The 17,075-nt window shown below is 52.6% G+C and overlaps 1 protein-coding gene across 2 annotated transcripts; it reads left to right on the plus strand.

The window, feature by feature from the left end:
* Window positions 1-3,249: 3,249 nt before the first annotated feature.
* Window positions 3,250-16,490, plus strand: LOC144611559 (galanin peptides-like). 2 transcript variants are annotated; one of them, XM_078430711.1, is made up of 6 exons: window positions 3,250-3,365; window positions 7,079-7,156; window positions 8,517-8,571; window positions 13,795-13,896; window positions 15,208-15,258; window positions 16,360-16,490. In XM_078430711.1, exons 2-6 carry the CDS (start codon window positions 7,079-7,081, stop codon window positions 16,413-16,415), a joined length of 342 nt encoding a protein of 113 aa, XP_078286837.1. In that variant the 5' UTR covers window positions 3,250-3,365; the 3' UTR covers window positions 16,416-16,490. The 2 variants fall into 2 exon arrangements, with proteins under 2 accessions (XP_078286837.1, XP_078286838.1); XM_078430712.1 differs by having other exon boundaries at window positions 13,798-13,896.
* The last annotated feature ends 585 nt before the right edge of the window (window positions 16,491-17,075 follow it).

Here is a 17,075-nt window from a genome sequence, read left to right on the forward strand (position 1 = left end):
CCGAATGGCCTAATTCTAGTCCTATCACTTATGACCTTAATGTAAAGAAAGGATGAAAGAATTCAAATGAGAGGTTAGAAATGGCATTTAAAGACCTTTAGATAGGCATGTGGATATGCAGGGAATAGAGTGATATGGGTTATGTTCAGGTAGATAGGTGGTGATCTTGGCATCATCTTTGCCACAGCCATTGTGGGCCGAAGGGCCCATTCTTGTGTTGTAATGATCTATGTTGACCCATTGTGGGCCGAAGGGCCCATTCTTGTGTTGTAATGATCTATGTTGACCCATTGTGGGCCAAAGGGCCCATTCTTGTGTTGTAATGATCTATGTTGACCCATTGTGGGCCAAAGGGCCTATTCTTGTGTTGTAATGATCTATGTTGACCCATTGTGGGCCAAAGGGCCTATTCTTGTGTTGTAATGATCTATGTTGACCCATTGTGGGCCAAAGGGCATATTCTTGTGTTGTAATGATCTATGTTGACCCATTGTGGGCCAAAGGGCCTATTCTTGTGTTGTAATGATCTATGTTGACCCATTGTGGGCCAAAGGGCCTATTCTTGTGTTGTAATGATCTATGTTGACCCATTGTGGGCCAAAGGGCCTATTCTTGTGTTGTAATGATCTATGTTGACCCATTGTGGGCCAAAGGGCCTATTCTTGTGTTGTAATGATCTATGTTGACCCATTGTGGGCCAAAGGGCCTATGCTTGTGTTGTAATGATCTATGTTGACCCATTGTGGGCCAAAGGGCCTATTCTTGTGTTGTAATGATCTATGTTGACCCATTGTGGGCCAAAGGGCCTATTCTTGTGTTGTAATGATCTATGTTGACCCATTGTGGGCCAAAGGGCCTATTCTTGTGTCCCCTGGTCCACTAACCCTGCCCTCTCCTTGTTGTGCCTGACCATCAAGGCTGACCAGGTGAGGAAGGAATGAGCAGATATGGCCCAGGCAAAGCCATGGGTCCCGATGTTTTCAAGAGAGTTAGATTTAGCTCTTAACGTTAAAGGAATCAAGGAATATGGGGAGAAAGCAGGAATGGGGTTCTGATTTCTGATGATCAGCCATGATCGTATTGAATGGCGGTGCTGGCTCGAAGGGCCGAATGGCCTCCTCCTGCACCTTTTTTTAATATGTTTCTACGATGGTGTCAGCTCGAAGCTACTCAAGTTGTGTGGACCTCTACAGCATATCATCTGAGCCTGAGCTTGGAGAGAGTTCCTGTGGTTCCTGTGGCAAAGAGGACACGCCCCTGCTCCTCCAATGACTACAGACCATTGGCGCTGACTTCACTCATCATGAAGTCCCTGGAGAGGCTGGTGCTTACCCACCTGAGACCCCTGCTTAAACCCTATCTGGACCCCCCTGTAGTTCGCTTATCAAACAAAGAAGGGGGTTGAGGGGGCCATCATTCATCCACCTGCTCCATCGTTCCTTTGCTCACCTGGATAGGCCGGGATGCATTGTGAGAGTCATGTTCTTTTTATTTCTCCAGTTCTTTTAACACCATCGGCCTGCACTGCTCGGCAGCAAGCTGATGAAGATGCGGGTGGATGCTCTGGATCACCAACTACCTGACTGGACGACCACAATATGTCAGGCCACAGAACTGTGTCTCAGACATGGTGGTGAGCAACACAGGGGCCCCACAGGGGACGGTCCTGTCTTCCTTCCTGTTCACCATCTGCACCTCCGACTTCAGATACAACTCCATCTCCTGCCACCTGCAGAAGTTCTCGGATGACTCTGCAATTGTGGACTTTAGGACAGTAAACTGGACTGGTCCAGGAACGCTGAGGCCCTGTACAAGAAGGGACAGTACTTTCTCAGAAGGCACTTGTACTCCTAGATCTCTCTGCCCTACAACATTACCCAGAGGTCTACCATTTACTGTGTAGATCCTGCCCTTGTGCGACGTCCCAAAATACAACACCTCACACTTTTCTGTATTAAATTCCATCAACCATTCCTCCGCCCACCTGGTCAATCGATCTAGATCCTGCTGCAATCGTTCACAACCATCTTCACTATCTGCAAAACCACTAACTTTTGTATCATCAGCAAACTTCCTAATCTTGCCCTGTATGTTCTCATCCAAATCATTGATGTAGATGACAAACAGTAACGGGCCCAGCACAGAACACTGAGGCACTAGTTTCCCGCAATGTTCTTGGATATATCTGATCAGGCCCCGGAGATTTGTCTACCTTCAAACACGATGGTACCTTCAGTACTTCCTCGACGGTAACCCTGACTGCTCCCATGACACCTCGATGACTGCTCCAATTTCCTCCGTCCTACTGTCTTTCTCCTCGGTAAATACAGCAGAAAATACTCATTGAAGGCCTTGCCCATCTCCTGGGGCTCCACACAGAGGTGATCGCTTTGATTCCTGAGAGGTCCCACTCTCTCTCTAGTTACCCTTTTCCCCCTTATGTATTTATAAAATCTTTTGGGATTGTCCTTACTGCTACCCGCCAGAGCTATCACCTGGCCCCTTTTTGCCCTTCTGATCTCCTTTTTTAGTTTGCTCCTTAGTTCCCGAAACTCCTCCAGGGATGCACTTGATCCCAGCTGCCTATAGCTGTCCCATGCATCCTTCATGTTTTTGACTAACGTCTCCATTTCCCTCGTCAAATAGGGGCAAAGTTTAAAGAGGATGTGCAGGGCCATTTTTTAACATAGGCAGCTGGGATCAAGTGCCTGGAATGGGGGAGGTAGTTGAAGTTGATAGGTTAGTGGCATTTAAAAGACTTTTGGATAGGCAAATGGATATGCAGGGAATGGAGGGATGTGTGTGATGTGCAGGTGGATAAGTGATGGTCTTGGCATCATGTTCAGCACGGACATTGTGGGCTGAAGGGCCTGTTCCTAAACTGTGCTCTTGTATGTTCTATGCAATTCCTGGTGTCTCCCTTGCAACCAGCACAGCCATGATGGGCAGAACAGCCTCCTCCCCTGGTATAAACTCTCTGATGCTATGATCCTCCCCCAGATAAATTATTTGTTTTTCAAAAAGGCGTTTGAACAACTCTCAGCAATTAACCACTCGCAGAGGTGACAATTATCAATAATTACCTCAATTTTCCTGACTCAAATTAGAGCTGGAAACAGCACACGTTCACAGCTTATGTACTTCTTAAAATCTGAGTGCACTTACGTAAAGTGAAATCAAAACTAACGTGGGGGTAAGTTTTTTCTCCGTTATATATAGTCCCCCCGCACTCCTCTCACACATCCACGATCACCGCTCACTCTGCATGCAACTGATCGCCGCTCACTGCATGCAACCATTTCCTCCCATCCTCTTGTACCTCGGTTCAACCAGCAGCAAACCCTCTCCTCTTCATCCATATCAAGGTAAAACGACTTCATTTTGTTGCACTTTTCTGTCAGAATGTGGAAAGTGTTCTTGGAACCAGCTCACCGTCACCTCGAGAGCAAACCAGAACTGACAATGACTTTTTTAAATGCATGATGAGGGAGAAATGCTGGTGTTCTCAGGGGCTCTGAGTGACTGTCACAAGTCAAACAAAACGTGCGTTTATTTCCAGTGGGCAACAAGGAAGATTACGACCTTGTTGGACTACATTGTAAGAGTGCACGAGTAGCAATTTTATTTTGTATGGGGCCGTATTAGGACCATACCTAATGTACTCAATGGAATTCATTGCCACAGACAGCTGTGGAGGCCACGTCAGTGGATATTTTTAAGTCTGAGATTGATAGGTTCTTGATTAGTATGGGTGTAAGGGGTTACATTGGGAAGACAGAAGAATGGGGTTGAGATAGATCAGCTATGATTGAATGATGGAGTAGACTTGATGGGTCGAATTGTCTAATTCTGCTCCTATAACTTATGAATATGAGCTTGCATGAACTAGCCAACTGGATGCAAACTCCAGATAGTAAAAACAGCAGTATAAACGATATGCAAAGACCAAGGGTCCAGACCCAGAACGTCAGAGTCTGAGGAAGGGTCTTGACCCAAAACATCACCTATCTATGTTCTCCAGAGATGCTGCCTGACCCACTGAGTTACTCCAGCACTTTGTGATTTTTTTGGATACAAACTTGGCTTGGTGGAAAGAGCCAGAGGATGGTAATGGAGGGTTGTTGGTCAAACTGGACGTCTGAGATCAGCGGTGTGCTGCAGGAAAGACACAAAATGCTGGAGTAACTCAGCCGGTCAGGCAGCATCTCTGGAGAGAAGGAATAGGTGATGTTTCGGGGTCGACACCCTTCATCAGACTGAGAGCCAGGAAGGGGGACACTTAGAGTTATGGGAAGGTACAGAACAAAGTGAAGCCTGCATCGATGACTCGGGAAAGGTGGAGCCCACAATGGTCCATTGTTGGCTTGGATGATATGATAATGAAGGAATACAAATGATGAAATTAACAAGAGGACTAGGGTGGAGGAGGGATGGTGAGAGAGTGGATGCAAGTTCTGTTTGTCATATGCATTAACAATTTGCATGAGGAGTTATGTAGGATGTTTAGTGAGCTGTCGTGCATTGAGCAGTGAAGAATGTGTCCAAGGTTACAACTGGATCTAGGGCAACTTTGAAAATGGGCAAAGGAATGACGTTGGTATTTTATTCCGACAAGTGCAAACTGTTGCATTTTGCCACGCTAAACCAGGCCAGGACATGCACAGTGAATGGCGGGTGTCGACCCAAAACGTCACTAATTGGTGAGACCATGCCCGGAGTACTGAGGGCACTCATCGCCAGAATAGAGGGAGGATGGAAACATAGAAAAGAAACATAGAAAAATAGTTGCTGGAGTAGGCTATTCGGCCCTTCGAGCCAGCACCGCCATTCAATATGACCATGGCTGATCATCTAAAATCAGGACCCCATTCCCTGCTTTTTCTCCATATCCCTTGATTCCGTTAGTCCTAAGAGCTAAATCGAACTCTCCCTTGAAAACATCCAGTGAATTGGCCTCCACTGCCTTCTGTGGCAGGGAATTCCACAGATTCACAACTCTTTGAGTGAAGAAGTTTTTCTTAAACTGTGACCCCTGGTTCTGGACTCCCCCAAACATCGGGAGCATTTTCCTGCATCTAGCCTGTCCAATCCGTTAAGAATTTTATATGTTTCTAGAAAATCCCCTCTCATCCATCTAAATTCCAGCGAATACAAGCCCAGTCGGCCCATTCTTTCATCGTATGTCAGTCCTGCCATCCCAGGAATTAACCTGGTGAACCTACGCTGCACTTCCTGTGATGAAGCGATAGCTGGTGCCCAGTATCATGGCAAAGATGTTGTGGGGCTGCAGGGGTTGAGGTTCAGAGGGATCGGATTGGCCGGGACTGGTTTCCCTGGAGTGAAGGAGGCTGGGTGACCATCGAGTGCTTCATCGTATCATTAGGGGTCGTGGATACGGAACGTTCACAGTCCTTTTCCCAGGCAGTGCGACTAAAACCATAGGCCGGAGGTGAAGGTGAGAAGGGAAGTGTTTAAGGGGAACCCTAGGAATATGTTTTTCACACAGAATGCGGCGGGTATATAGAAGGGGTACTTTCTACTTTTATTTCAGATTTTCAACATCTGCAGTGTTCTTGATTTTCTGCAGTGTTTGTAATTCATCGATGTAGTTGAGGGAGGTACAACAACATCATATAATAAACATTTGGACAGGTACCTGGATAGGAAAAGTCCGGAGCTATATAGACCAAACGCAGGCAAATGGGACTAGCTCAGGTAGGCAACATGGCTGGCAAATGGGACTAGCTCAGGTAGGAAACATGGCTGGCAAATGGGACTAGCTCAGGTAGGCAACATGGCTGGCAAATGGGACTAGCTCAGGTAGGCAACATGGCTGGCAAATGGGACTAGCTCAGGTAGGCAACAAGGCTGGCAAATGGGACTAGCTCAGGTAGGCAACATGGCTGGCAAATGGGACTAGCTCAGGTAGGCAGCATGGCTTTTATGGACAGGATGGGCCCAGTACCCAAACCTCCCAACATTTGATTTTACAAATTCAGAATTTTGATGTCTGAAATCCTGAATTTAACATCAAAATTCATAATATGGCGCGTAATGCAACTTTTCAGCAAAATAAAGTATGCACGCCAAATGCGCATACGCATTGCGCTACATTCATGTGTGAAAAACAACTATTATTTCCAACAGTCTGTAGTTCTTGAACTACATGTACAATGTCAGGCCTATCATAAGTATATTCTGCTATTTATAGAAAGGTTATTGAACAGAATTACTTTTTACAACACAAAGAAAATTTTGTTTTGTTTTGTTTTTTTCTATTTTGCTTTTTCCTTACACATCCCAATTCTCTTGGTATTGAATAAAAGAACAATGGTCATAAAATGTATGACTAAGTTATGAAGTTTCATTTAAAACTGCACATACCTAATTTAATTGAAAACATACTTGCTCCAGTGGTCTTCAACAGCAAATCACAACTGTCCATGTCCCCTCCCCATCCCTACTCCCCCCAACCCTACTCCCCCCCACCTCTCCTCTCCCCCCCTACTTCCCCCAACCCCCTCTCCCCCGTACTCCCCCCCACCCCTCCTCTCCCCCCTACTTCCCCCACCCCCTTTACCCCCTAAATCCACTCCCCACCCCTCCCCCACTCTCCCCCTCCCTTCCTCCACCACCCCAAACCTCACTCCTTCCTCCCACTCCCCAGCCCCACCTCCCCCCTCTCCCGCACCCTAACCCCCTCCCCCCCATCCTCTCTTGGACCCCAGGAAAGTGGGAATGTCGAGACCAGTTGAGTGGATAGGGTAGCCAGAGACAAGCCGATCGCTGGGAACCCACATTCTCTGTGACCCAGGACAGCACCCCCTCCCCTTCCCCCCCTCCCCTACCCCCCTCCTCCTCCCCCTCACACCCCCCTCACCCTTACCCCTCCCCCTCACACACCCCTCCCCTTCCCCCTCCCCCCACACCCTTTCCTCTCCCTCCCCCCTCCCCAGCTCTCCCCCTCTCACACCCTTCCCCCCTCCTCTCCCCCTCTTACACCCCTCCCCTCCCCCACCCCTCCCCTTGCCTTGCAGCTCCGTGTTCACACATTATCCACCACCTTCTCCCTCCACAGATGCCAAGCGCTGCCCGCGTCTGCAGCTCCCTCCTCCTGTGCGCTCTCGCCATGGGCTGCCTCGGATCCATCATCCCGGTGAGGAGCGCGGGGTGGGGGTGAGGGGTGGGGGTGAGGGGCGGGGGTGAGGGGCGGGGGTGAGGGGCGGGGGAGGGAGGGCGTGGAGGGGAGGGGGTGGAGGGAAGGGGGAAGGGGTGGGAGTGGGTGAGGGGTAGGGTTCGCTGGAGTGATGATGGGTGAGGGTTGGGACATGGGTGCAGTGGGGGTGGGGGTGACACTAGTGGTGGGGGTGGCGGAGCGCTGGAGGAGTAGGTGGTGACGGGATGGCAGTAGTGCGCAGGGGGGGGTGACAAGTGGCGGGGGTGGGTGGGGAAGTAGGGGGTGGAGGGAAGGGTGGGGGTGACGATGGTGGGGGAATGGAGGCAGGGGTGACAGGGGTGTGGGGGTGGAGGGTGGGGTTTATTGGAGTGGGGGGGTGGATGGAGGGGTGGGGGTGATGGGGTGGGGAGTGGGGGGACTGGTGGGTGTGATGAGGGTGGGGAGTGGAGGGAGGGGTGATGGGGGTGGGGGGTGAAGGGAGAGGTGGGGGTGATGAGGGTGAGGAGCGGAGGGAGGGGTGATGGGGGAGGGGGGTGGAGGGGTGGAGGTGCCGGGGAGGGGGGAGTTTGGTGTGGAGGTGGGGGTGGTGTTGCTGGGAGGAGCCGAGATGGTAAAAGTGGATGAGGGGGTGGGGGTCGGGAGATGAGGTTGGGTTAGGGGGAGGGGGAGGTGGTGACCTCAGGGGGAGGGGGATTCACGGCCAGAGTTTGACCGGGTTTGTTTTCACTGTAAAGACGGTGTAAATTGATTGAAAAATGCAGCAGGGAAACAGGCCACCGAGTCCGCCACGGTCACCAAGTCCTCCATGGTCACCAAGTCCTCCATGGTCACCAAGTCCGCCATGGTCACCAAGTCCGCCATGGTCACCAAGTCCGCCATGGTCACCGAGTCCGCAATGACCACCGCGTCCGCCATGATCACCCATTCACATTATTACGGGACAATTTACAGTAGCCAATTAACCTACAAACCTGCACATCTTTGGGACTTGGGAGAAAACCTGAGCACCCGGAGAAAACCCACGCGGTCAGAGGGCCAATGTGCGATCTCCACAGACAGCAGCCGAGGTCAGGATTGAACCCGGGTCTCCACCCTGTGAGGCAGCGGCTCGACCTGCTGCACCACCGCGCCGTTTAATTCATTAAAAAAATATCAGAAAATGATGTCCGTTGAAACTAAAACTGTCAGGTAGCAAGTCCAGAGTGTTTTATAGTGATATGTCCCGAAACTGAACAATGTTATTCTTACTTGCAGCAGCACAACAGATATGTAAAGGTAGTACTCTACAATACATGTACTCTGTAAACTTACATCTGTAAACTGTAAACTTGCTTTGCAGCCTAAAGATAGAAGAGGGTGGACCTTGAACAGTGCCGGTTATCTCTTAGGCCCGCGTGAGTAATGGTGACAACACAGCCTATCCCAAACACTTCCCCCATATGCGGTTAGCTCTGGACTGCTCTCTCTCTTTGGGAGGGTGGACGGATGGACTTGGGGGATTTGAAATGGGCAATACCAATCAATAATCTTTTAGAACGGAGACGAGGAAAAACTTTTAGAATTACCTTTTCAGTCAGAGAGTTGTGAATCTGTGGAATTCTCTGCCACAGAAGGCAGTGGAGGCCAATTCTCTGAATGCATTCAAGAGAGAGCTAGATAGAGCTCTTAAGGATAGCGGAGTCAGGGGGTATGGGGAGAAGGCAGGAACGGGGTACTGATTGTGGGTGATCAGCTATGATCACTTTGAATGGTAGTGCTGGCTCAAAGGGCTGAATGGCCTACTCCTGCACCTATTGTCTATTGTCAATTAGAACAGGTGGGGGGACTGGTGGGGGTTAGGAGGGAGAGATAGATCAGCTATGATTGAAGGGTGGAGTAGACTTGATGGGCCGAATGGCCTAATTCTGCTCCTATCACTGATGATCTTATGACCCACCACCCAGACTGCAGCGGGGAATGGACAACACCATTCCTGATGCAGTATAATGCGAGGTTATTCACTTTGACGGCAAAAGCAAGGAGACAGATTATTATTTCAATGGTGTCAGGTTAGGTAACGGGGAAGTGCAGTGAGACCAGTCACTGAAGGTTGGAGTGCAGGTACAGCAGGCAGTGAAGAAAGCTAATGGCATGTTGGCCTTCATAACGATAGGATTTCAGTGTAGAAATAAAGAGGTTCTTCTGCAGTTGTATAGGGCCCTGGTAAGACCCCATCTGGAGTATTGTGTGCAGTTTTGGTCTCCTAATTTGAGGACGGACATCCTTGTAATTGAGACAGTGCAGCGTAGGTTCACAAGATTGATCCCTGGGATGGCGGGACTGTCATATGAGGAAAGATTGAAAAGACTAGGCTTGTATTCACTGGAGTTTAGAAGGATGAGAGGGGATCTTATAGATGCAGGAAAAATGTTCCCAATGTTGGGTGAGTCCAGAACCAGGGGCCACAGTCCTTGAATAAAGGGGAGGCCATTTAAAACTGAGATGAGAAGGAATTTTTTCACCCAGAGAGTTGTGAATTTGTGGAATTCTCTGCCACAGAGGGTGATGGAGGCCAAATCACGATGGATTTAAGAGAGAGTTAGATAGAGCTCTACGGGTTATTGATTGTGGATGATCAGCCATGATCCCAATGAATGGCGGTGCCGGCTCGAAGGGCCAAATGGCCTCCTCCTGCACCTATTTTCTATGTTTCTATGATCCGAAACAAACTCTGGTGCAGAGGGAAGACTTGCATTCTGTAGCTTGTTAATGTGAGCCTGCGACATCCCAAAGCATTTCACAAACTGGCGCCTTCATTTTGAAGTGTTGTCATGGGTGCAGGGAATGGAGAGATATGGAACCTGTGCAAGCAGATAATTGGCCTTGGCATCATGTTCAGTACAGACGTCGTAGGCCGAAGGGCCTGTTCTGCACTGTACTGTTTCATGTTCTATGTGTACCTTGCACTGGGGCTCTCAAAGATCAGGAGGGGCATGTTATCAATGTTGTGAAGGGGTAATGATAATATGCAAAAGGATACTTGCATTTACACTGGGCACACTGTCACAATGGGCAGAGCCACTGCCTCACTGATCCAGAGAACCAGAGAACCAGGTTCAATCTGAGCATGGTGCTCACCCTCCATTCCCGATATCCATGTGCCGATCTCAAACACTCTTAAACATCACAGTCGGATCTGCCTCCATCACCATCCCTGGAAGCTCGTTCCAACCACCCACCACTCTCTGTGTTAACATCTCCTTTAAACTGTCCCCCTTTCACCTTAAAACTCTGCACTCTCGTCTTTGACATTTACACCCTGGGTGAAAGGTTCTGACTCTCTACCATCTCAATGCCTCGAAATTTCATATACTTCTATCACATCTCCCTTCAACCTCCAACGCTGCAGACAAAACAATCCATGTTTGTTCAAACTCTCCTTATACCTGAACTCTGAATTTTGAATAAGGGTCCAGACCCGAAATGTCACTATGTCGGTAGAATGGGAAAATCAGGTTGGTAGTGGGTCTCAAGAGAAGGAATTTGTAGAGCTTGCTTCTTGGAGCAGCGTGTAGTTGAGCCCAATAGGGAAAAGACAATTCTGGATTTGGTGTTGTGTAATGAACCGGATTGGATTAGGGAGCTGAAGATAAAGGAACCAAAAGGGAGGCAGTGATCATAACATGATAGAATTCAACCTGCACTTTGAGAGGGAGAAGCTGAAATCAGATGTGTCAGTATTATTGTTGAGTAAAGATAACTACAGAGGCATGAGGGAGGAGCTGGCTAAAGCGGATTGGAAAGGGACCCAAGCAGGAATTATGGTGGAGTAGCAATGGCAGGTGTTTCTGGGGTTAATTTAGAAGAGGTAGGATAATTTCATCCCAAAGAGGAAGAAACATACTAAAGGGAGAGTGAGGCAACCATGGCTGACGAAGGATGTTAAAAACAGCTTAAAAGCAAAAGCGAAGGTGAATAATATGGCAAAGATTAGGGGGAAACAATAAGCTTAGAAACATAGAAAATAGGTGCAGGAGGAGGCCATTTGGCCCTTCGAGCCCTTCATTGTGATCATGGCTGATCATCCACAATCAGTAACCTGTGCCTGCCTTCTCCCCATATCCCTTGATTCCACTAGCCCCCAGAGCTCTATCTAACTCTTTTAAATCCATCCAGTGAATTGGCCTCCACTACCTCACTGTGGCAGTGAATTCCACAAATTCACAACTCTCTGGACGAAAACGTTTCTTCTCACCTCAGTTTTAAATGACCTCCCCTTTATTTATTCTTAGACTGTGGCCCCTGGTTCTGGACTCCCCCAACATTGGGAACATTTTTCCTGCATCTAGCTTGTCCAGTCCTTTCATAATTTTATACGTCTCTATAAGATCCCCTCTCATCTTTCTAAACTCCAGTGAATACAATAGGATTGGAAAGCTTCTTAAAAACAACAGAAGACAACAGAAAGGGGAGAAAGAATGAAATATGAATTTAACCTAGCCAATAATATAAAAGAGAATACCAAAAGTTGTTTTCAGATATATAAAGAGTCAAAGGGAGGCAAGACTGGACATTGAACCATTGGAAAATGATATTGAAGTAGTAACTGGGAACAAAGAAATGGTGAACTAACTGAATACTTTTTTTTTGTCAGTCTTCACTTGTCAGTGGAACGTTTAAGAAACATTTGGACAGGTACATGGATAGGGCAAGTTTGGAGGGATATGGACCAAACACAGGCACGTGGGACTAGTGTAGCTGGGACATGTTGGCCAGTGTGGGCAAGTTTATGTTTCATCCCTCTATGACTCCATGACTCTATTCAAGAGAGTTAGGGGGTGGAAGTTAGTGGAGTTGCTATTACTAAGGAGAAGGTGCTTTGGAAGCTGAAAGGTCTGAAGGTGGATAAATCACCTGGACCAGATGGATTACACCTCAGGGTTCTGAAAGAGGTAGCTGTAGAAATTGTGGAGGCATTGGCAGTGGTCCTTCAAAATCAATAGAGTCAGGAATGGTTGCAGAGGAACCGGAAAAACGCAAATGTAACTGCACTGTTTAAGAAGGGAGCGAATCAAAATAAAGTCAGTTAGTCTGACATTGGTGGTTGGTAAGATTAGAGTCCCTCATTAAGGTTGAGGTTTCAGGGTATTTAGAAACACATGATAAAATAGGTTGAAGTCAGCTTGGTTTTGTGAAACAGGGTAATTCTCTGACAAATCTGTTGAAATTCTTTGAGGAACTAACAAATTGGATCGACAAAGGAGAGTCAGTGGATGTTAGTTTAGTTTAGTTTAGTTTAGAGATACAGCGCAGAAACAGGCCCTCTGGCCCACTGAGTCCACACCAACCAGCGATCCCCACACACTAACACTAGCCTACACACACTGGTGACAATTTACATTTATTCCAAGCCAATTAACCTACAAACCTGTACATCTTTGGAGCCAGTGTCACTCCCAGTGGGAGGAAACCGAAGATCTTGGAGAAATCGATTCATTGTAACAAAGAACCACAGATGCTGGTTAATACACACAAAGACACAAAGTGCTGACACTCAGTGGGCCAGGCAGCACCTCTGGAGAGGGTTGAGGGTTTAGGGTTGAGACCCTTCTTATGACTGATCAGAAAAGTCTGAAGAAGTATCTTGAACTGAAAATCACCCATCCATCTTCTCCAGAGTTGCTGCTTGACCGCTGAGTTACTCCAGCACTTTGTGTCTATCAGTGGATGTTCAGTGGGCCTTCGACAAGGTGCTGCACATGAGGCTGTTAAATAAAGTGGTCTGGTATTAGACCAATGTACGGGCATGTGTAGAAGGGGGTTAATTGAGGGAGAGGGGGCACAAACTAGGATTGCTTTCTCAAGAACTTTGCAGGATAAAAATAAGTTTGATGGAAGTTCCCAAGACCAGGGTCACCAGTGAACTCACAGCTCACTATCCCTGAACATCCACTCCCTCCACACATCCCTCCTCACTCCTACTCCTCCTTCACCCTCCCTCGTCACCTCCTCCTCCCCCCCCCCCCCCCCCTCCACTACCTCATTCATCTGCACAGGTGATCTGCATTTCTGTGCATTTCAAAATCTGAGGTTGTTGCTTGAGGTAGTTTGGAATGTGGTCAATGAGGGGCCATTCCTGTGTCAATGTGAAGGACACAGAACCTCTCTGAATGGCCCTCACTGGAGAGACACTGGGGCAGTGGGAGAGACACTGGAACAGTCAGTGGGAGAGACACTGGGGCAGTGTGGGAGAGACACTGGGGCAATGTGGGAGAGACACTGGGGCAGTGTGGAGAGACACTGGGGCAGTCAGTGGGAGTGACGCTGGGGCAGTGTGTAGAGACACTGGGGCAGTGTGGGAGAGACACTGGGGCAGTGTGGGGGAGACACTGGGGCAGTGTGGGAGAGACACTGGGGCAGTGTGGGAGAGACACTGGGGCAGTGTGGGAGAGACACTGGGGCAGTGTGGGAGAGACACTGGGGCAGTGTGGGAGAGACACTGGGGCAGTGTGGGAGAGACACTGGGGCAGTGTGGGAGAGACACTGGGGCAGTCAGTGGGAGTGACGCTGGGGCAGTGCAGAGTGACGCTGGCTCTGCCGGGCCGGGTTTCCCCGCTGATCCTGCTGTTCTCTCTCAGCAGACGTTGCCAATGGTCACCGGTCACTGATGGACAAGCCCAGGCTGGCGGGGAAACGAGACACGATGGAGGACGGAGACGGCTGGGACGCTGCCAGCTCCAGTGAGGCCAAGACAATGCCCTTGTACCCCTGGCCTTGTGTCGGCAGAGAGAGACACTGGGGCAGTGTGGAGAGACACTGGGGCAGTGTGGAGAGACACTGGGACAGTGGGAGAGGAACAATGGGGCAGTGGGAGAGACACTGGGGCAGTGGGAGAGGAACACTGGGGCAGTGGGAGAGACACTGGAGCAGTGGGAGAGACACTGGGGCAGTGGGAGAGACACTGGGGCAGTGGGAGAGACACTGGGGCAGTGGGAGAGACACTGGGGCCGTGTAGAGTCCCCCTCCCCCCTCCCCGAGCACAGCCGCCCATCCCGGCATGCCTCGCGCCTGCCATTCCTCAGATCGGGCCGCGCTGACCGCCGGGAGGTGGAGTCGCCTCTCCCGCTCCGTGAGGGGGGCACCCGCCCGACTGACGGCAGTACTGAGGGGGGATGGTGACACTGGGACAGTGTAGAGGAACACTGGGACAGTGCTGGGTGCCGCTGGCCCTGTCGAGTCCGGTGTGGGCCCGGTGACCGGGTGTCCACGCAGATCCCGCTGTGACCCTGACCTGCACCTCTGGCAGTGAGTTCGGGCCCTGACCTCAGGAGACACGTCAGCGGCCGGTCCCGTCTCATGGAGGGGGAGGGGAGGGGGGGGGGGGGCTGGCGGTGCGTGTGGGCGGGGGGGGGGGTCAGGTAAGTGGGTTAGAGGGGAGTGTGAGAGGGGAGGGGAGGGGGTGGTCCGGGTGGGGGGGGGGGAAGGGCAGGTTCAGATGGTGGTACAGTGGTTTGGTGGGGGTTGGGGGGTGGGGAGGGGGTGGGGTGATGGGATGATGTGGGTTTGGTGGAGGGGGGCCGGCGCTGGAGATGGGTCGCTGGGTGGGTGATGTGGAGTAGGTTGGTGTGGGGTGGTGGAGGTGAGAGTGGGGGAGGTTGGTGAGTGGTAAGTGTGGGGTAGATAGGTGCAGGGAGTGGGGTAGAGTCATGGGGGGCGATGAGTTGCCACTGGGATGAGTGTGGAGTGGGGGTGTAAGTAAAGGGGGAGGGGAGGGGGATGGGGAGGGGTGAGTTTGGGGGTGGGGGTATATGTTGATATGGGTGTAGGGGGGGGTGTGGATGGCGAGCGGGGAGGGGGATGGGTGGATTTAGGGTGGGTGGTATAGGTTGGTGTGGGTAGAGGGGAGGAGGAGTGAGGGGTGGGTTTAGGGTTGGGGGTGGGGGGGCTATACGTTGATATGGGTGAAGGGGAGGTGAGGGGGGGTTTAGGGCGAGCGGGTGGATTATTGCTGCAATGCCCGGTTTTATTTCCCACCGGGAATTATCTTGCAGGAGACGCCCTTCAGGCGCTGGCCGATTTCCTGGTCCTCTCTCGCCTGAGAGGTGAGTGCGGGACGATCCCGGGGTGGGGGTGGGGGGTGAGGGGCGGTGGGGTGGGGAGGGAGTGGGGGTGAGGAGGGGTGGTGAGGTGGGGAGGGAGTGGGGGTGCGGGGTGGGGGTGCGGGGCGTTCCCGGGGTGGGGGTGGGGGGTGAGGAGGGGTGGGGTTGGGGGTGAGGATGGGTGGGATTGGGGGTGAGGAGGGGTGCGGGGTGAGGAGGGGTGGGGGTGGGGGGTGAGGAGGGGTGGGGGTGGGGGGTGAGGAGGGGTGGGGGGGGTGAGGAGGGGTGGGGGTGCGGGGTGAGTGAGGGTGAGGAGGGGTGGGGGGTGAGGAGGGGTGCGGGGTGAGGAGGGGTGGGGGTGCGGGGTGAGTGGGGGTGAGGAGGGGTGGGGGTTGAGGAGGGGTGCGGGGTGAGGAGGGGTGGGGGTGGGGGGTGAGGAGGGGTGGGGGTGCGGGGTGAGGAGGGGTGGGGGTGGGGGGTGAGGAGGGGTGGGGGGTGAGGAGGGGTGGGGGTGCGGGGTGAGGAGGGGTGGGGGTGCGGGGTGAGGAGGGGTGGGGGTGGGGGGTGAGGAGGGGTGGGGGTGGGGGGTGAGGAGGGGTGGGGGTGGGGGGTGAGGAGGGGTGGGGGGTGAGGTGGGGTGGGGGGAGGAGGGGTGGGGTGGGGGTGAGGAGGGGTGGGGTGGGGGGGAGGAGGGGTGGGGTGGGGGGGAGGAGGGGTGGGGTGGGGGGGAGGAGGGGTGGGGTGGGGGTGAGGTGGGGTGGGGGGAGGAGGGGTGGGGTGGGGGTGAGGAGGCCGCGGGACATCGCGGCTCCAGAGCGGAGACACCTGTCCCGGTCCCATTCGCTCACGGGCCCGGGACTCAGCCGGGTCTCGGGGCTCCGGTGCGGGTCGGGATGGGATCCGGTGTCGGGGGGGGAGCTCCGGGCGGGACGTGTCCACACAATGTGGGGTCGGGTCAGCGAGGAGGGAATCTCTGAGTTGCGGGCAGCGCCGGGCGGGTTGCGGGGGGGGGGGGGGGGGGGGGGGGTTGGGGGGGACCGGGGGGGTGGGGACCGGGGGTCTCGGTCTCACGGTTAATCCGCCTCTTGTGTCCGCTGCGAGTAGGCGGGGAGCCGCGGCTCTGGGGCCGAGAGTTGGAGGAGCGGACCCGGGACGACTGAGCCCCGCTCACCAGCACCGACAGCCGCCGCCCCGGAGCCCCGCCGCCACAAGCAGCGAATAAAGTCAAGCAAAGAAACACGCCGCCTCCCTTGTGTCTGTGTCTCTGTCTGAGTATCACGGGTGAAGCCTCCGGGCACAGTCGTGGGACAGGGTGGGGAAGGGCCGGGGGTGGGGGGTTGTGGGTGGGGGGTTGTGGGTGGGGGGTTGTGGGTGGGGGGTGTGGGGGGTTGTGGGTGGGGGTGTGGGGGGTGGGGGTTGTGGGCGTTTGTGGGTGGGGGGTGTGGGGGGTTGTGGGTGGGGGGGTGGGGGTTGTGGGTGGGGGTGTGGGGGGTGGCGGTTGTGGGGGGTTGTGGGTGGGGGGGGGTTGTGGGTGGGGGGTGTGGGGGTTTGTGGGTGGTGGGGTTGTGGGTGGAGGGTGTGGGGGGTTGTGGGTGGGGGGGGGTTGTGGGTGGGGGGTTGTGGGTGGGGGGTTGTGGGTGAGGGGTTGTGGGTGGGGGGGGTTGTGGGTGGGGGGTGTGGGTGGGGGGTGACGGTACCCGTGTGTACGGTAATCCCCGCACCGTGTCGTCGGTCCGGTGTTCATCCCGATCTTCCCTGAATCCAGCAGTCTCTGTGCATGGACTGTATTGTTCTGAACCGAAATTTGCCCGTCACCTATA

Source organism: Rhinoraja longicauda, chromosome 40, assembly GCF_053455715.1.
Source record: "Rhinoraja longicauda isolate Sanriku21f chromosome 40, sRhiLon1.1, whole genome shotgun sequence".
NCBI lineage: Eukaryota > Metazoa > Chordata > Chondrichthyes > Rajiformes > Arhynchobatidae > Rhinoraja > Rhinoraja longicauda.